General features: G+C 45.5%; 2 protein-coding genes across 2 annotated transcripts in view; both read left to right on the top strand.

Moving 5' to 3' along the window:
- The first annotated feature begins 49 nt into the window (after window positions 1–49).
- On the top strand, window positions 50–11,095 carry LOC123488192 (signal transducing adapter molecule 1-like). The gene is made up of 4 exons (XM_045219089.1): window positions 50–163; window positions 1,726–1,873; window positions 9,398–9,507; window positions 10,537–11,095. The coding sequence occupies exons 1-4, from the start codon at window positions 123–125 to the stop codon at window positions 10,712–10,714; spliced, it is 477 nt and encodes a 158-aa protein (XP_045075024.1). The 5' UTR covers window positions 50–122; the 3' UTR covers window positions 10,715–11,095.
- Window positions 11,096–16,108: 5,013 nt separating this feature from the next.
- The window catches only part of LOC121556160 (transmembrane protein 236-like), a 44,189-nt gene continuing 39,635 nt past the window's right edge, over window positions 16,109–20,662 (top strand). The window contains exon 1 of the mRNA XM_041870053.2: window positions 16,109–19,073. The gene's annotated coding sequence lies outside the window, so the exon portion shown is untranslated. The remainder of the gene's footprint in view (window positions 19,074–20,662) is intronic.

Raw genomic sequence — 20,662 nt, 5'->3', positions numbered from 1 at the left:
TACTGTCATTAATATGTTCCCGTTTCCTAATTAAAACACTGATTACATTTTGAACGCACTATAATGTTACAAAACATTACATAACATTGTGTTTCTTGTTTTGCTAAGGTGCCTGCAACCAGATGTGTCCCCTCATTGATCAGAAGCTTGAGAACACTGACAGGTATATTATTCAGCTTACACCTTACCGACTGACTGGTTTACTGACCGACTGACTGACTGGTTGACTGACTGACTGGTTGACTTACTGGCTGGTTGACTGACTGGCTGGTTGACTGGCTGGTTGAATGACTGACTGACTGGTTGACTGGCTGGTTGAATGACTGACTGGCTGGTTGACTGACTGGTTGAATGACTGACTGACTGGTTGACTGACTGACTGACTGGTTGACTGACTGACTGACTGGTTGACTGACTGACTGACTGGTTGACTAGCTGGTTGAATGACTGACTGGCTGGTTGAATGACTGACTGGCTGGTTGACTGACTGGTTGAATGACTGACTGACTGGTTGACTGACTGACTGACTGGTTGAATGACTGACTGGCTGGTTGAATGACTGACTGGCTGGTTGACTGACTGGCTGACTGACTGGTTGACTGACTGACTGACTGACTGGTTGAATGACTGGTTGACTGGCTGGCTGGTTGACTGACTGACTGACTGGTTGACTGGCTGGCTGGTTGACTGACTGACTGACTGGTTGACTGACTGACTGGTTTACTGACTGGCTGGTTGACTGACTGACTGACTGGTTGAATTACTGACTGACTGGTTGAATGACTGACTGGCTGGCTGGCTTGTTGACTGACTGGCTGGCTGGCTGGTTGACTGACTGGCTGGCTGGTTGACTGACTGGCTGGCTGGTTGACTGACTGGCTGGCTGGTTGACTGACTGGCTGGCTGGTTGACTGACTGGCTGGTTGGTTGACTGACTGACTGGTTGAATGACTGACTGTTTGACTGGTTGACTGACTGACTGGTTGAATGACTGCCTGACTGGTTGAATGACTGACTGACTGACTGGTTGACTGACTGACTGGTTGACTGACTGGCTGGTTGACTGGCTGACTGGCTGGTAGAATGGCTGGCTGGTTGACTGACTGACTGGTTGATTGACTGGCTGGTTGACTGACTGGCTGGTTGACTGACTGACTGGTTGACTGACTGGCTGGTTGACTGACTGACTGGTTGAATGACTGGCTGGTTGACTGACTGACTGGTTGAATGACTGGCTGGTTGACTGACTGACTGGTTGACTGACTGGCTGGTTGACTGACTGACTGACTGGTTGAATGACTGACTGACTGGTTGAATGACTGACTGACTGGTTGACTAACTGACTGACTGGTTGACTGACTGACTGACTGGTTGACTGGTTGACTGACTGACTGACTGACTGGCTGGTTGACTGACTGACTGACTGGTTGAGTGACTGACTGGTTGAATGACTGGCTGGTTGACTGACTGGCTGGTTGACTGACTGACTGGTTGACTGACTGACTGACTGGTTGACTGGCTGGTTGACTGACTGACTGGTTGACTGACTGACTGGCTGGTTGAATGACTGGCTGGTTGACTGACTGACTGGTTGACTGACTGACTGGCTGGTTGAATGACTGGCTGGTTGACTGACTGGCTGGTTGACTGACTGGCTGGTTGAATGACTGGCTGGTTGACTGGTTGACTGACTGGCTGGTTGACTGACTGACTCCTGTGTTTCAGGAAGCATTCGGAGTTGTCAGAGCTGAATGTGAAGTTGATGGAGGCTCTGTCTCTTTATGCTAAGCTTATGAATGAGGACTATGCCATGTACACCAAGCTGCAGACCCAGCAGTATTACATGCATCAATCTGCCAACACAGCACAACCGGTAGGTCACTCCATCTCTCTCTCACCCTCTCTCACCCTCTCTCGCTCTTTCTCTAAATGCGGCCTGCCAATGCACGGTAGAAAGATACAAATGGAACGCTGGTGTTATGGATCATGTCTTTTTGAACGGTGTTGAACGAAGACACTGTTTTCTCTAAGGAAAGGAGGGAGACTTATATACAGGTTCTGGAAACAGAAGGCAGTGGTAAACGTGGGAGGGTTGAGAGAGACTACAAGTTCAAAGACAGCCTACTTTTCTATAGCCTCCTCAAGGGAGAGAGAAACATAGCTAGACTGTTGTTTTACTATTAAACTCAATGCTGCTATTGTTTTTAATTTGGTAAAGCAGCTTGTGTTTCTTAACCAGGCAAAGGGTAGAAAACTAGAAGGCTGGTGGTGACTGGTTAGCTACAGGGAAGCAATTACTGACTTAGCAGACGACCGCCACCAGTTTGTGATAGTAGTAAGGATGCTATTTGACAAGCCCACCATCGTCTTCAACTTTTTAATGAGGTAGCTTAAGCTACGAATATGAATTTATAATTTCCCACGTTTTTTGGGGGTTAAAGCCGATTGTGTGTGAAACGGTATGCACATTATTTAATTTGGTCATATAAATATTAACATTTTGAATTTTGTGTAATGTCAGTAGCCTAGTCAAATTGCTTTCGAAAAGTATTCAGACCCCTTGACTTTTTTTATTTTAGTTTTTTTAAATTTCATCTTTATTTAACCAGGTAAGCCAGTTGAGAACAAGTTCTCATTTACAACTGCGACCTGGCCAAGATAAAGCAAAGCAGTGCGATAAAAACAACAAAACAGAGTTACATATGGGGTAAAAAAACATAAAGTCAAAAATACAACAGAAAATATATTACATTTACATTTTAGTCATTTAGCAGACGCTCTTATCCAGAGCGACTTACAGGAGCAATTAGGGTTAAGTGCCTTGCTCAAGGGCACATTAACGTCATTTAGCAGACGCTCTTAGCCAGAGCGACTCACAAATTGGTGCGTTCACCCCTATAGCCAGTGGGATAACCACTTTACAATTTGGGGGTTAGAAGGATTACTTTATCCTATCCCAGGTATTCCTTAAAGAGGTGGGGTTTCAAATGTCTCCGGAAGGTGGTGAGTGACTCCGCTGTCCTGGCGTCGTGAGGGAGCTTGTTCCACCATTGGGGTGCCAGAGCAGCGAACAGTTTTGACTGGGCTGAGCGGGAGCTATGCTTCCGCAGAGGAAGGGAGCCAGCAGGCCAGAGGTGGATGAACGCAATGCCCTCGTTTGGGTGTAGGGACTGATCAGAGCCTGAAGGTACAGAGGTGCCGTTCCCCTCACTGCTCCATAGGCAAGCACCATGGTCTTGTAGCGGATGCGAGCTTCAACTGGAAGCCAGTGGAGTGTGCGGAGGAGGGGGTGACGTGAGAGAACTTGGGAAGGTTGAACACCAGACGGGCTGCGGCATTCTGGATGAGTTGTAGGGGTTTAATGGCACAGGCAGGGGAGGCCAGCCAACAGCGAGTTGCAGTAGTCCAGACGGGGAGATGACAAGTGCCTGGATTAGGACCTGTGCCGCTTCCTGTGTAAGGCAGGGTCGTACCCTCCGAATGTTGTAGAGCATGAACCTGCAGGAGCGGGTCACCGCCTTGATGTTGGCGGAGAACGACAGGGTGTTGTCCAGGGTCACGCCTAGGCTCTTCGCACTCTGGGAGGAGGACACAGCGGAGTTGTCAACCGTGATGGCGAGATCATGGAACGGGCAGTCCTTCCCCGGGAGGAAGAGCAGCTCCGTCTTGCCAGGGGTTCAGCTTGAGGTGGTGATCCGTCATCCATACTGATATGTCTGCCAGACATGCAGAGATGCGATTCGCCACCTGGTTATCAGAAGGGGGAAAGGAGAAGATTAGTTGTGTATCGTCAGCGTAGCAATGATATGAAAGGCCATGTGAGGATATGACAGAGCCAAGTGACTTGGTGTATAGGGAGAAAAGGAGAGGGCCTAGAACTGAGCCCTGGGGGACACCAGTGGTGAGAGCACGTGGTGCGGAGACAGCTTCTCGCCACGCCACTTGGTAGGAGCGACCGGTCAGGTAGGACGCAATCCAGGAGTGAGCCGCGCCGGAGATGCCCAGCTCGGAGAGGGTGGAGAGGAGGATCTGATGGTTCACAGTATCAAAGGCAGCAGACAGGTCTAGAAGGACAAGAGCAGAGGAGAGAGAGTTAGCTTTAGCAGTGCGGAGAGTCTCTGTGACACAGAGAAGAGCAGTCTCAGTTGAATGACCAGTCCTGAAACCTGATTGGTTTGGATCAAGAAGGTCATTCTGAGAGAGATAGCAAGAGAGTTGGCTAAAGACGGCACGCTCAATAGTTTTGGAAAGAAAAGAAAGAAGGGATACTGGTCTGTAGTTGTTGACATCAGTGGGGTCGAGTGTTGGTTTTTTGAGAAGGGGAGCAACTCTCGCTCTCTTGAAGACGGAAGGGACGTGGCCAGCGGTCAAGGATGAGTTGATCAGCGAGGTGAGGTAGGGGAGAAGGTCACCGGAGATGGTCTGGAGAAGGGAGGAGGGGATGGGGTCAAGCGGGCAGGTTGTTGGGCGGCCTGCAGTCACAAGTCGCAGGATTTTATCTGGAGAGAGAGGGGAGAAAGAAGTCAAAGCATAGGGTAGGGCAGTGTGAGCAGGACCAGCAGTGTCATTAGACTTAACAAACGAGGATCGGATGTCGTCAACCTTCTTTTCAAAGTGGTTGGACGAAGTCATCCACAGAGAGAGAGGAGGGGGGAGGAGGATTCAGGAGGGAGGAAAATGTGGCAAAGAGCTTCCTAGGGTTAGAGGCAGATGCTTGGAATTTAGAGTGGTAGAAGGTGGCCTTAGCAGCAGAAACAGATGAAGAAAATGTAGAGAGGAGGGAGTGAAAAGATGCCAGGTCGGCAGGGAGTTTAGTTTTCTTCCATTTCCGCTCCGCTGCCCGGAGCTCTGTTCTGTGAGCTCGCAATGAGTCATCAAGCCACGGAGCTGGAGGGGAGGACCGAGCCGGCCGGGAGGATAGGGGACACAGAGAGTCAAAGGATGCAGAAAGGGAGGAGAGGAGGGTTGAGGAGGCAGAATCAGGAGATTGGAGGGAGAAGGATTGAGCAGAGGGAAGAGATGATAGGATGGAAGAGGAGAGAGTAGTGGGAGAGAGAGAGCGAAGGTTGCGGCGGCGCATTACCATCTGTGTAGGGGCAGAGTGAGTAGTGTGGGAGGAGAGCGAGAGAGAAAAGGAAACAAAGTAGTGGTCGGAGACATGGAGGGGAGTTGCAGTGAGATTAGTAGAGGAGCAGCATCTAGTGAAGATGAGGTCAAGCGTATTGCCTGCCTTGTGAGTAGGGGGACGGTGAGAGGGTGAGGTCAAAAGAGGAGAGGAGTGGAAAGAAGGAGGCAGAGAGAAATGAGTCAAATGTGGACATAGGGAGGTTGAAATCCCCCAAAACTGTGAGGGGTGAGCCATCCTCAGGGAAGGAACTTATCAAGGCGTCAAGCTCATTGATGAACTCTCCAAGGGAACCTGGAGGGCGATAGATGACAAGGATATTAAGCTTAAATGGGCTAGTGACTGTGACAGCATGGAATTCAAATGAGGAGATAGACAGATGGGTTAGGGGAAAAATTGAGAATGTCCACTTGGGAGAGATGAGGATTCCTGTACCACCACCCCTCTGACCAGATGCTCTCGGGGTATGCGAGAACACATGGTCAGACGAGGAGAGAGCAGTAGGAGTAGCAGTGTTTTCAGTGGTGATCCATGTTTATATAGTATGTAGCAAGTTATGGAGGTAAGGCAATAAATAGGCTATAGTGCAAAATAATTACAATTAGTATTAACACTGGAATGCTAGATGTGCAAGAGATGATGTGCAAATAGAGATACTGGGGTGCAAAAGAGCAAAATAAATAACAATATAGGGATGAGGTAGTTGGGTGGGCTAATTTCAGAAGGGCTGTGTACAGGTGCAGTGGTCGGTAAGCTGCTCTGACAACTGATGCTTAAAGTTAGTGAGGGAGATAAGAGTCTCCAGCTTCAGAGATTTTTGCAATTCGTTCCAGTCATTGGCAGCAGAGAACTGGAAGGAATGGCGGCCAAAGGAGGTGTTGGCTTTGGGAATGACCAGTGAGATATACCTGCTGGAGCACAGACTACGGGTGGGTGCTGCTATGGTGACCAATGAGCTAAGATAAGGCGGGGATTTGCCTAGCAGTGATTTATAGATGGCCTGGAGCCAGTGGGTTTGACGACGAATATGTAGTGAGGACCAGCCAACAAGAGCGTACAGGTCACAGTGGTGGGTATTATATGGGGCTTTGGAGACAAAACGGATGGCACTGTGATAGACTACATCCAATTTGCTGAGTAGAGTGTTGGAGGCTATTTTGTAAATTACATCGCCGAAGTCAAGGATCGGTAGGATAGTCAGTTTTACGAGGGCATGTTTGGCAGCATGAGTGAAGGAGGCTTTGTTGCGAAATAGGAAGCCGATTCTAGATTTAACTTTGGATTGGAGATTCTTAATGTGAGTCTGGGAGGAGAGTTTACAGTCTAACCAGACACCTAGGTATTTGTAGTTGTCCACATACTCTAGGTCAGACCCGTCGAGAGTGGTGATTCTAGTCGGGTGGGCGGGTGCCAGCAGCGTTCGATTGAAGAGCATGCATTTAGTTTTACTAGTGTTTAAGAGCAGTTGGAGGCTACTGAAGGAGTGTTGTATGGCATTGAAGCTTGTTTGGAGGTTTGTTAACACAGTGTCCAATGAAGGGCCAGATGTATACAAAATGGTGTCGTCTGCGTAGAGGTGGATCTGAGAGTCACCAGCAGCAAGAGCGACATCATTGATATACACAGAGAAAAGAGTCGGCCCAAGAATTGAACCCTGTGGCACCCCCATAGAGACTGCCATAGGTCCAGACAACAGGCCCTCCGATTTGACACATTGAACTCTATCTGAGAAGTAGTTGGTGAACCAGGCGAGGCAGTCATTTGAGAAACCAAGGCTATTTAGTCCGCCAATAAGAATGCGGTGGTTGACAGAGTCGAAAGCCTTGGCCAGGTCGATGAAGACGGCTGCACAGTACTGTCTATTATCGATCGCGGTTATAATATCGTTTAGGACCTTGAGCGTGGCTGAAGTGCACCCATGACCAGCTCGGAAACCGGATTGCATAGCGGAGAAGGTACGGTGGGATTCGAAATGGTCGGTGATCTGTTTGTTAACTTGGCTTTCAAATACTTTCGAAAGGCAGGGCAGGATGGATATAGGTCTGTAACAGTTTGGATCTAGAGTGTCACCCCCTTTGAAGAGGGGGATGACCGCGGCAGCTTTCCAATCTCTGGGGATCTCAGACGTTACGAAAGAGAGGTTGAACAGGCTAGTAATAGGGGTTGCGACAATTTCGGCGGCTAGTTTTAGAAAGAAAGGGTCCAGATTGTCTAGCCCAGCTGATTTGTAGGGGTCCAGATTTTGCAGCTCTTTCAGAACATTTTCCACATTTTGTTACGTTACATCCTTAATCTAAAATTAATAAAATACAAATGTTTCCTCATCAATCTACACACAATACCCCATAATGACCCAATACCCCATAATGACCCAATACCCCATAATGACCCAATAACCCATTTATAAAAAATATATAAAGATACCTTGTTTACATTAGTATTCAGACCCTTTGCTATGAGACTCGAAATTGAGGTCAGGTGCATCCTGTTTCCATTGATCATCCTTGAGATGTTTCTACAACTTGATTGGAGTCCACCTGTGGCAAATTCAATTGATTGGACATGATTTGGAAAGGCACACACCTGTCTATATAAGGTCCCACAGTTGACAGTGCATGTCAGAGCAAAAACCAAGCCATGAGGTCGAAGGAATTGTCCATAGAGCTCAGAGACAGGATTGTGTTGAGGCAAAGATCTGGGGAAGGGTACCAAAAAATGTCTGCAGCGTTGAAGGTCCCCAAGAACACAGTGGCCCCCATCATTCTTAAATGGAAGAAGTTTGGAACCACCAAGACTCTTCCTAGAGCTGGCCACCCGGCCAAACTGAGCAATAGGGGGAGAAGGGCCTTGGTCAAGGAGGTGACCAAGAACCCGATGGTCACTCTGACAGAGCTCCAGAGTTCCTCTGCTATAACAGCCTCCACTCTTCTGGGAAGGCTTTCCACTAGATGTTGGAACATTGCTGCGGGCACTTGCTTCCATTCATTCATTGCATTCCAATTCATCCCGAAGGTGTTCGATGGAGTTGAGGTCAGGGCTCTGTGCAGGCCAGTCAAGTTCTTCCACACCAGTCTCGACAAAACAATTCTGTATGGACCTCGCTTTGTGCCCAGGGGCATTGTCATGCTGAAACAGGAAAGGACCTTCCCCAGACTGTTGCCACAAAGTTGGAAGCACAGAATCGTTCACTGGAACTAAGGGGCCCAGCCCGAAACATTATTCCTCCTCCACCAAACTTTACAGTTGGCACTATGCATTCTGACAGGTAGCGTTCTCCTGACAGCCGCCAAACCCAGATCCGTCGGACTGCCAAATGGTGAAGTGTGATTCATCCCTCCAGAGAACGCGTTTCCAGTGCTACAGAGTCCAATGGTGGCGAGCTTTACACCACTCCAGCCAACGCTTTGCATTGCGCATGGTGATCTTAGGTTTGTGGGCGGCTGCTCGGCCATGGAAACCCATTTCATGAAGCTCCCGACAAACAGTTATTGTGCTGATGTTGCTTTTAGAGGCAGTTTGGAACTCAGTAGTGAGTGTTGCAACCTAAGAGAAACGATTTTACCCACTACGCGCTTCAGCACACTGCGGTTCCGTTCTGTGAGCTTGTGTGGCCTTCCACGTCTCGGCTGAGCCGTTGTTGCTCCGAGATGTTTCCACTTCATTTACATTTTTAGTCATTTAGCAGACGCTCTTATCCAGAGCAACTTACAGTTAAGTGAGTGCATACATTTTCATACTGGCCCCCTGTGGGAATTGAACCCACAACCCTGGCGTTGCAAACGCCATGCTCTACCAACTGAGCTACATCCCTGCCGGCCATTCCCTCCCCTACCCTGGACGACGCTGGCTAATTGTGCGCCGCCCCATGGGTCTCCCGGTCGCGGCCGGCTACGACAGAGCCTGGATTCGAACCAGGATCTAGTGGCACAGCTAGCACTGCGATGCAGTGCCTTAGACCACTGCGCCACTCGGGAGACACTTCATAATAACAGCACTTACAGTTGAGCGGGGCAACTCTAGCAGGGCAGAAATTTGACAAACAGACTTGTTGGAAAGGTGGCATCCTATGACGGTGCCACATTGATAGTCACTGAGCTCTTCAGTAAGGCCATTCTACTGCCAATGTTTGTCTATGGAGATTGCATGGCTGTGTGCTCGATTTTATCCACCTGTCAGCAACGGGTGTGGCTGAAATAGCCGAATCCACTAATTTGAAGGTGTCCACATAGTTTTGTGTGTATATATATAGTGTGTGTGTGTTCGTTCCCTCAGGTGTACCCGGGGCAGACTGGAGGGTCCTATGGGATGAGCGGTCCAGGAGGGGTACAGCAGGGATACAGTGTTTCTCTGGAGCAGCTACAGACTGGCCAGCCAGCACCCAGGTGACTTTCCTCACAGCTATTCACACACCTAACCCTAACCTAACCCTAACCTAACCCTAACCCAGCTATTCACACACCTAACCTAACCCTAACCTAACCCTAACCCAGCTATTCACACACCTAACCCTAACCTAACCCTAACCCAGCTATTCACACACCTAACCCTAACCTAACCCTAACCCAGCTATTCACACACCTAACCCTAACCTAACCCTAACCTAACCCTAACCCAGCTATTCACACACCTAACTCTAACCTAACCCTAACCTAACCCTAACCCAGCTATTCACACACCTAACCCTAACCTAACCCTAACCCTAAACCTAACCCAGCTATTCACACACCTAACCCTAACCTAACCCTAACCCAGCTATTCACACACCTAACCCTAACCTAACCCTAACCTAACCCTAACCCAGCTATTCACACACCTAACCCTAACCTAACACTAACCCTAACCTAACCCCTAACTCAGCTATTCACACACCTAACCCTAACCTAACCCTAACCCCTAAACCTAACCCAGCTATTCACACACCTAACCCTTCAACCCTAACCCAGCTATTCACACACCTAACCCTAACCTAACCCTAACCTAACCCTAACCCAGCTATTCACACACCTAACTCTAACCTAACCCTAACCCTAACCTAACCCTAACCCAGCTATTCACACACCTAACCCTAACCTAACCCTAACCCTAAACCTAACCCAGCTATTCACACACCTAACCCTAACCTAACCCTAACCCAGCTATTCACACACCTAACCCTAACCTAACCCTAACCCAGCTATTCACACACCTAACCCTAACCTAACCCTAACTGGATCTACACAAATGGAGCCCATGGAAGTCAGTTTGCGTCGCGTTCCAAAAATTCAGCCGCACAAATGTACGTAGAACTATGTAGAGAGCGACGCTAACAGACCTCAGTTTGCTCCGTTTGTGTAGATCCAGTTAGGGTTAGGTTAGGGTTAGGTGACTATGTAGATCCCTTTACCCACTGTGTGTGTGTGTGTGTGTTCCAGTGATGTCCACATGTACATGGGCCAGCCTCCAGTCTACAGTCCAGCTGCAGAGGGCATGTCCTACCAGCCTCCAGCCAATCAGCCGTCCAGCTACAACTCCACCCCCAACCCTGGCCTGAGCCTTCCACCCCCTCCTGACACACAGCAGCACCCGTACCCCGAGAAGGCTCTTCTATAGAACACACTACACTACACACAGCAGCACCCGTACCCCGAGAAGGCTCTTCTATAGAACACACTACACTACACACAGCAGCACCCGTACCCCGAGAAGGCTCTTCTATAGAACACACTACACTACACACAGCAGCACCCGTACCCGAGAAGGCTCTTCTATAGAACACACTACACTACACACAGCAGCACCCGTACCCCGAGAAGGCTCTTCTATAGAACACACTACACTACACACAGCAGCACCCGTACCCCGAGAAGGCTCTTCTATAGAACACACTACACTACACACAGCAGCACCCGTACCCCGAGAAGGCTCTTCTATAGAACACACTACACTACACACAGCAGCACCCGTACCCCGAGAAGGCTCTTCTATAGAACACACTACACTACACACAGCAGCACCCGTACCCCGAGAAGGCTCTTCTATAGAACACACTACACTACAGACAGCAGCACCCGTACCCCGAGAAGGCTCTTCTATAGAACACACTACACTACACACACGCTACACTGCACTACACACACTACAAACTACACACCCACAGCACACACACATTTACAAATACACATGCAGACTTGGACACATTCTGCACACTCAGTCATTTAATCTCACTCACTCACTCACTCACTCTAAAAAGAGCAGAAACATGAAGCCCGTGTGGAGTGTCCCGCATAGGAACAGACTGAGTGATGTTCCACGTCATAAAGAGAAGCAGCAACTTGTTTAACTTTTATTTTTTAAAGGAAACTGAAAAACCTTATGCTACTATAGTCTTTCTTATCGTTGCATTGTTTTAGAAATACTAAAGACTGAAGCCACTTTCAGGATAAGAAAATAGTGAAGCATGCAGACATTGTATATATGTACTGTACTGGTAATATGATATTATATATATATATATATATATATATATATATATACAGTACCAGTCAAAAGTTTGGACACCTACTCGTTCCAGGGTTTTTCTTTATTTTTACTATTTTCTACATTGTAGAATAATAGTGAAGACATCAAAACTATGAAATAACACATATGGAATCATGTAGTAACCAAAAAAGTGTTAAACAAATCAAAATATATTTGAGATGTGAGATTCTTCAAAGTAGCCACCCTGAACACTCTTGGCATTCTCTCAACCCGCTTCATGAGGTTGTCACCTGGAATGCATTTCAATTAACAGGTGTGCCTTGTTAAAAGTTAATTTGTGGAATTTCTTTCCTTCTTAATGCGTTTGAGCCAATCAGATGTGTTGTGTCAAGGTAGGGGTGGTATACAGACGATAGCCCTATTTGGTAAAAGACCAAGTCCATATTATGGCAAGAACAGCTCAAATAAGCAAAGAGAAACGACAGTTCATCATTACTTTATGACATGGTCAGTCAATCTGGAAAATATCAAGAACTTTGAAAGTTTCTTCAAGTGCAGTCACAAAAACCATCAAGCGCTATGGTGAAACTGGCTCTCATGAGGACCGCCACAGGAATCGAAGACCCAGAGTTACCTCTGCTGCAGAGGATACGTTCATTAGAATAACTGCACCTCAGATTGCAGGCCAAATAAATGCTTCACAGAGTTCAAGTAACAGACACATCTCAACATCAACTGTTCAGAGGGGATTGAGTGAATCAGGCCTTTGTGGTCGAATTGCTGCAAAGAAACCACTACTAAAGGACACCAATAACAAGAAGAGACTTGCTTGGGCCAAGAAACACGAGCAATGGACATTAGACCGGTGGAAATCTGTCCTTTGGTCTGATAAGTCCACATTTGAGATTTTTGTTTCCAACCACCGTGTCTTTGTGAGATGCAGAGTAGGTGAACTGATGATCTCCGCATGTGTGTTTCCCACCGTGAAGCATGGAGGAGGAGGCGTAATGGTGTGGGGTGCTTTGCTGGTGACACTGTCTGTGATTTATTTAGAATTCAAGGCACACTTAACCAGCATGGCTACCACAGCATTCTGCAGCGATACGCCAACCAATCTGGTTTGCGTTTAGTGGGACTATTATTTGTTTTTCAACAGGACAATGACCCAAAACACACCTCCAGGCTGTGTAAGGGCTATTTGACCAATAAGAGTGATGGAGGGTTGCATCAGATGACCTTTCATAGTTTTGATGTCTTCACTATTATTATTATGTAGAAAATAGTAAAAATTATGAAAAAACCCTTGGATGAGTAGGTGTGTCCAAACCTTTGACTGGTAGGGTTAGGGTTAGGGTTAACCCTACCCCTAACCCTAACCCTAACCCTGTGTACAGACTGTGTATATATACACACTACTGGTGACATACTACAGTGCGTTCAGAAAGTATTCAGACCCCTTGACTTTTTGATTTTGTTACATTACAGCCTTATTTCAAAATTGATTAAATTACTTTTTTCCCTCATCAATCTACACACAATATCCCATAATGACAAAGCAAAAACAAGTTTTTAGAGATTTTTGCAAATGTATTAAACAATTAAAAAACAAATACCTGGCACCATCCCTACGGTGAAGCATAGTGGTGGCAGCATCATGCTGTGGGGATGTTTTTCAGCGGCAGGGACTGGGAGACTAGTCAGGATCGAGGCAAAGATGAACGGAGCAAAGTACAGAGATCCTTGATGAAAACCTGCTCCAGAGCGCTCAGGACCTCCGACTGGGGCGAAGGTTCACCTTCCAACAGGACAACAATCCTAAGCACACAGCCAAGACAACGCATTAGTTGCTTTGGGACAAGTCTCTGAATGTCCTTGAGTGGCCCAGCCAGAGCCCAGACTTGAACCCAATGGAACATCTCTGGAGAGAACTGAAAATAGCTGTGCAGCGACGCTCCCAATCCAACCTGACAGAGCTTGAGAGGATCTGCATAGAAGAATGGGAGAAACTCCCCAAATACAGGTGTACCAAGCTTGTAGCATCATACCCAAGAAGACTTGAGGCTGTAATCGCTGCCAAAAGTGCTTCAACAAAGTGCTGAGTAAAGTGTCTGAATTCTTATGTAAATGTGATATTTCCGTTTTTTTATATAAAAAGAAAGTCAACTAAGCTGTTTTTGCTTTGTCATTATGGGGTAAAAAAAAGTATTAATCAATTTTAGAATAAGGCTGAAACATAACAAAATGTGGAAAAAGTGAAAGTATACTGTAATGGTGATATATACTGTACTAGTCATATAATATATAGTATAGTACATATATACTGTACTGGTGATATATACTGTACTAGTCATGATATAGTATAGTACATATATACTGTACTGTTGATATATACTGTACTAGTCATATGATATAGTATAGTACATATATACTGTACTGTTGATATATACTGTACTAGTCATGATATAGTATAGTACATATATACTGTACTGTTGATATATACTGTACTAGTCATATGATATAGTATAGTACATATATACTGTACTAGTCATGATATAGTATAGTACATTTATACTGTACTGGTGATATATACTGTACTATTCATATGATATAGTATAGTACATATATACTGTATTGTTGATATATACTGTACTAGTCATATGATATAGTATAGTACATATATACTGTACTAGTCATGATATAGTATAGTACATATATACTGTACTAGTCATATGATATAGTATAGTACATATATACTGTACTAGTCATAGGATAGTGTGTGTGTGTGTGTGTCTGTTTATGTATATATACATAAATACACACACTACATACACACACACTACATGACCAAAAGTATGTGGACACCTGCTTGTTGAACATCTCATTCCAATATCATGGGCATTAATATGAAGTTGGTCCCCCCTTTGCTCCTATAACAGCCTCCACTCTTCTGCGAAGGCTTTCCACTAGATGTTGGAACATTGCTGTGGGGACTTGCTTCCATTCAGCCAAGAGCATTAGTGAGGTCAGGCACTGATGTTGGGCGATTAGGCCTGGCTCGCAGTCGGCGTTCCAATTCATCCCAAAGATGTTCGATGGGGTTGAGGTCAGGTCTCTGTGCAGGCCAGTCAAGTTCTTCCACACCAATCTTGACAAACCATTTCTGTATTGAACTGTATGGAACTCGCTTTGTGCACTGGGGCATTGTCATGCTGAAACAGGAAAGAGCCTTCCCCAAACTGTTGCCACAAAGTTGGAAGCACAGAATCACCTAGAAAGTCATTGTATGCTGTAGCGTTAAGATTTCCCTTCACTGGAACTAAGGGGCCTAGCCCGAACCATGAAAAATAGCCCCAGACCATTATTCCTCCTCCACCAAACTTTACAGTTGGCACTATGCATTGGGGCAGGTAGCATTCTCATGGCATCCACCAAACCCAGATTTGTCCGTCGGACTGCCAGATGATTCATCACTCCAGAGAACGCGTTTCCACTGCTCCAATGGCGGCAAGCTTTACACCACTCCAGCCGACGCTTGGCATTGCGCATGTTGATCTTAAGCTTGTGTGCGGCTGCTCGGCCATTGAAACCCATTTCATGAAGCTCCCGACGAACAGTTTTTGTGCTGACGTTGCTTCCAGAGGCAGTTTGGAACTCGGTAGTGAGTGTTGTAACCGAGGACAGACAATTTTTACGCGCTTCAGCGGTCCCGTTCTGTGAGCTTGTGTGGCCTTCCACTTCGCAGCTGAGCCGTTGTTGCTCCTAGACGTTTCCACTTCACAATAAAAGCACTTACAGTTGAGCGGGGCAGCTCTAGCAGGGCAGAAATTTTACGAACTGACTTGTTGGAAAAGTGGTATCCTATGACAATGCCACGTTGAAAGTCACTGCGCGCTTCAGTAAGGCCCTTCTACTGCCAATGTTTGTCTATGGAGATTGCATGGCGGTGTGCTCGATTTTATACACCTGTCAGCAACGGGTGTGGCTGAAATAGCCGAATCAACTAATTTGAAGGGGTGTCCACATACTGCTGTATGTGTAGTGTGTGTGTGTACTCTACTGGTGATATATACTGTACTAGTAATATGATATAGTATATATACTGTACTGGTGATACTGTACTAGTAATATGATATAGTATACTGTACTGGTGATATACTGTACTGTACTAGTAATATGATATAGTATATGTACTGTACTAGTAATATGATATAGTATATCTACTGTACTACTAATATGATATAGTATGTGTACTGTACTAGTAATATGATATAATGTATATATGCTGTACTGTACTAGTAATATGATATAGTGTGTATATATACTGTACTGTACTAGTAGTATGATATAGTATATATACTGTACTGTACTAGTACTATGATATAGTGTATATATACTGTACTAGTAATATGATATAGTGTATATATACTGTACTAGTAGTATGATATAGTATATATACTGTACTAGTAATATTATATAGTGTATATATACTGTACTGTACTAGTACTATGATATAGTATATATACTGTATTAGTAATGAGTGTATATATACTGTCCTGAACTAGTAATATGATATAGTATATTTACTGTACTGTACTAGTAATATGATAGTGTATATACTGTACTGTACTAGTAGTATGATATAGTGTATATACTGTACTGTACTAGTAGTATGATATAGTATATATACTGTACTAGTAATATTATATAGCATATATACTGTCCTGAGTGTGCGTTTGTCCAGGTCTGAAGGGTGTATGTGTTTCCTGAACAAAGCAACAAGCAGCATTGCCCCTGCTCTCCTGGCGTAGTCCCTGGGGACATGAAGTACACTACTTTAGCCCATAGCCTTATGAGGCAGACCTATGAAGCTCTGGCCAAAGTAGTGAACTATGTAGGGAGTAGATTTCCATTTGAGATCCAGTGTTATGGCTTGTCCCGCCTCCAGGGATCTGACTTGTTCTGCTGTTCTCTTTAAGCTTCTCTCTAGCCAGTGTTAAATTTATACTAGTTTTTTTTATAGTGCGTTTTAATTTATATTTGATTATTGTTATGCTATTTTACATGCAGAATTTGTAATGAGAGAAAATGAATGTGATATTCTTCATGATTTTAGGTCTATATTTAAATAGCTCATAAGAAATGTTCTCTCATTTTAACCCTCTAGATCCAAGAGCTGCTGTTCATCTCAATGTATTTATCTGACCCTAACTACCCCGTATAGACTGTCCTCTGACCGTATTTATCTGACCCTAACTACCCCGTATAGACTGTCCTCTGACCGTATTTATCTGACCCTAACTACCCCGTATAGACTGTCCTCTGACCGTATTTATCTGACCCTAACTAACCCGTATAGACTGTCCTCTGACCGTATTTATCTGACCCTAACTACCCCGTATAGACTGTCCTCTGACCGTATTTATCTGACCCTAACTACCCCGTATAGACTGTCCTCTGACCCTAACTACCCCGTATAGACTGTCCTCTGACCGTATTTATCTGACCCTAACTACCCCGTATAGACTGTCCTCTGACCGTATTTATCTGACCCTAACTACCCGTATAGACTGTCCTCTGACCGTATTTATCTGACCCTAACTACCCCGTATAGACTGTCCTCTGACCGTATTTATCTGACCCTAACTACCCCGTATAGACTGTCCTCTGGCCGTATTTATCTGACCCTAACTACCCCGTATAGACTGTCCTCTGACCGTATTTATCTGACCCTAACTAACCCGTATAGACTGTCCTCTGACCGTATTTATCTGACCCTAACTACCCCGTATAGACTGTCCTCTGACCGTATTTATCTGACCCTAACTACCCCGTATAGACTGTCCTCTGACCGTATTTATCTGACCCTAACTACCCCGTATAGACTGTCCTCTGACCGTATTTATCTGACCCTAACTACCCCGTATAGACTGTCCTCTGACCGTATTTATCTGACCCTAACTACCCCTTATAGACTGTCCTCTGACAATATTTATCTGACCCTAACTACCCCGTATAGACTGTCCTCTGACCCTAACTACCCCGTATAGACTGTCCTCTGACCGTATTTATCTGACCCTAACTACCCCGTATAGACTGTCCTCTGACCGTATTTATCTGACCCTAACTACCCCGTATAGACTGTCCTCTGACCGTATTTATCTGACCCTAACTACCCCTTATAGACTGTCCTCTGACCGTATTTATCTGACCCTAACTACCCCGTATAGACTGTCCTCTGACCGTATTTATCTGACCCTAACTACCCCGTATAGACTGTCCTCTGACCGTATTTATCTGACCCTAACTACCCCGTATAGACTGTCCTCTGACCCTAACTACCCCGTATAGACTGTCCTCTGACCGTATTTATCTGAAATAGAACTGAGAAATAGGTTGTGTTCATACACCTTAAGAATCCTGTCATTTCATGTCTGGGGAATGACCTCTACGGCCCCCTAGCTCTGGTCCATACTGTCACTACAGCCTCTACTACCCCCTAGCTCTGGTCCATACTGTCACTACATCATCTACTACCCCCTAGCTCTGGTCCATACTGTCACTACATCATCTACTACCCCCTAGCTCTGGTCCATACTGTCACTACAGCCTCTACTACCCCCTAGCTCTGGTCCATACTGTCACTACAGCCTCTACTACCCCCTAGCTCTGGTCCATACTGTCACTACGTCCTGTACTGCCCCCTAGCTCTGGTCCATACTGTCACTACAGCCTCTACTACCCCCTAGCTCTGGTCCATACTGTCACTACGTCCTGTACTGCCCCCTAGCTCTGGTCCATACTGTCACTACAGCCTCTTCTACCCCCTAGCTCTGGTCCTTACTGTCACTACAGCCTCTACTACCCCCTAGCTCTGGTCCATACTGTCACTACATCATCTACTACCCCCTAGCTCTGGTCCATACTGTCACTACAGCCTCTACTACCCCCTAGCTCTGGTCCATACTGTCACTACAGCCTCTACTACCCCCTAGCTCTGGTCCATACTGTCACTACAGCCTCTACTACCCCCTAGCTCTGGTCCATACTGTCACTACATCATCTACTACCCCCTAGCTCTGGTCCATACTGTCACTACATCATCTACTACCCCCTAGCTCTGGTCCATACATCCCTGCTACTCGGCGCATGTAACAGATCCTATGATGACAGTATAATGTAGCATCAACCTTGGGACTTAGGAGCCAGTCCTGTATCATCTGGGTCATCAACACTGATGGAAACTTCATGCCTGGTTTAACTGTTGTTTAATAGGATCTCTATGGGTTTACCTTTCAAACATGATAGTTGTAAAGGTTCTGTTAAATGTACCCATCCGTTAATATTTACTCTTTTAACCATACTTATTAATTGGTATTATCAATAAAACTAAAAGCCAAATGTCCAGAATATTGTGGTTTACTATATAATTTCTGTATTTCTGACCATGACTGGCTTTTCGTTTTACACTGATAGGGTTCTAGGTTGATAGGTACTGCAGTTGACATTGGTAATGTTCTATGTTAGGATAGGTAATGTAGTTGACATTAATAATGTTCTATGTTAGGATGGGTAATGTAGTTGACATTGGTAATGTTCTATGTTAGGATGGGTAATGTAGTTGACATTAATAATGTTCTATGTTAGGATGGGTAATGTAGTTGATATTAATAATGTTCTATGTTAGGATGGGTAATGTAGTTGACATTAATAATGTTCTAGGTTGATAGGTAATGTAGTTGACATTAATAATGTTCTACAGTGGGGAAAAAAAGTATTTAGTCAGCCACCAATTGTGCAAGTTCTCCCACTTAAAAAGATGAGAGAGGCCTGTAATTTTCATCATAGGTACACGTCAACTATGACAGACAAATTGAGGGAAAAAAATCCAGAAAATCACATTGTAGGATTTTTAATGAATTTATTTGCAAATTATGGTGGAAAATAAGTATTTGGTCAATAACAAACGTTTCTCAATACTTTGTTATATACCCTTCGTTGGAAATGACACAGGTCAAACGTTTTCTGTAAGTCTTCACAAGGTTTTCACACACTGTTGCTGGTATTTTGGCCCATTCCTCCATGCAGATCTCCTCTAGATGTCTTGGGGCTGTCGCTGGGCAACACAGACTTTCAACTCCCTCCAAAGATTTTCTATGGGGTTGAGATCTGGAGACTGGCTAGGCCACTCCAGGACCTTGAAATGCTTCTTACGAAGCCACTCCTTCATTGCCCGGGCGGTGTGTTTGGGATCATTGTCATGCTGAAAGACCCAGCCACATTTCATCTTCAATGCCCTTGCTGATGGAAGGAGGTTTTCACTCAAAATCTCACGATACATGGCCCCATTCATTCTTTCCTTTACACGGATCAGTCGTCCTGGTCCCTTTGCAGAAAAACAGCCCCAAAGCATGATGTTTCCACCCCCATGCTTCACAGTAGGTATGGTGTTCTTTGGATGCAACTCAGCATTCTTTGTCCTCCAAACACGACGAGTTGAGTTTTTACCAAAAAGTTATATTTTGGTTTCATCTGACCATATGACATTCTCCCAATCCTCTTCTGGATCATCCACTCTAGCAAACTTCAGACGGGCCTGGACATGTACTGGCTTAAGCAGGGGGACACGTCTGGCACTGCAGGATTTGAGTCCCTGGCGGCGTAGTGTGTTACTGATGGAAGGCTTTGTTACTTTGGTCCCAGCTCTCTGCAGGTCATTCACTAGGTCCCCCCGTGTGGTTCTGGGATTTTTGCTCACCGTTCTTGTGATCATTTTGACCCCACGGGGTGAGATCTTGCGTGGAGCCCCAGATCGAGGGAGATTATCAGTGGTCTTGTATGTCTTCCAATTCCTAATAATTGCTCCCACAGTTGATTTCTTCAAACCAAGCTGCTTACCTATTGCAGATTCAGTCTTCCCAGCCTGGTGCAGGTCTACAATTTTGTTTCTGGTGTCCTTTGACAGCTCTTTGGTCTTGGCCATAGTGGAGTTTGGAGTGTGACTGTTTGAGGTTGTGGACAGGTGTCTTTTATACTGATAACAAGTTCAAACAGGTGCCATTAATACAGGTAATGAGTGGA

The sequence above is a fragment of the Coregonus clupeaformis genome, unplaced genomic scaffold (assembly GCF_020615455.1).
Source record: "Coregonus clupeaformis isolate EN_2021a unplaced genomic scaffold, ASM2061545v1 scaf2035, whole genome shotgun sequence".
Taxonomy (NCBI): domain Eukaryota; kingdom Metazoa; phylum Chordata; class Actinopteri; order Salmoniformes; family Salmonidae; genus Coregonus; species Coregonus clupeaformis.
The sequence above is the reverse complement of the archived record's forward strand: the minus strand, read 5'-3'. Positions and strand labels throughout refer to the sequence as shown.

What these genes read in the sequence shown, in the direction of transcription:
- LOC123488192 (XM_045219089.1), top strand. Translation starts at nt 123, where the DNA reads ATGTGTCCCCTCATTGATCAGAAGCTTGAGAACACTGACAG. An exon ending in CTGCCAACACAGCACAACCG is followed by an intron (nt 1,874 to 9,397) that starts GTAGGTCACTCC and finishes TCGTTCCCTCAG; the next exon opens with GTGTACCCGGGGCAGACTGG. An exon ending in ACTGGCCAGCCAGCACCCAG is followed by an intron (nt 9,508 to 10,536) that starts GTGACTTTCCTC and finishes TGTGTGTTCCAG; the next exon opens with TGATGTCCACATGTACATGG.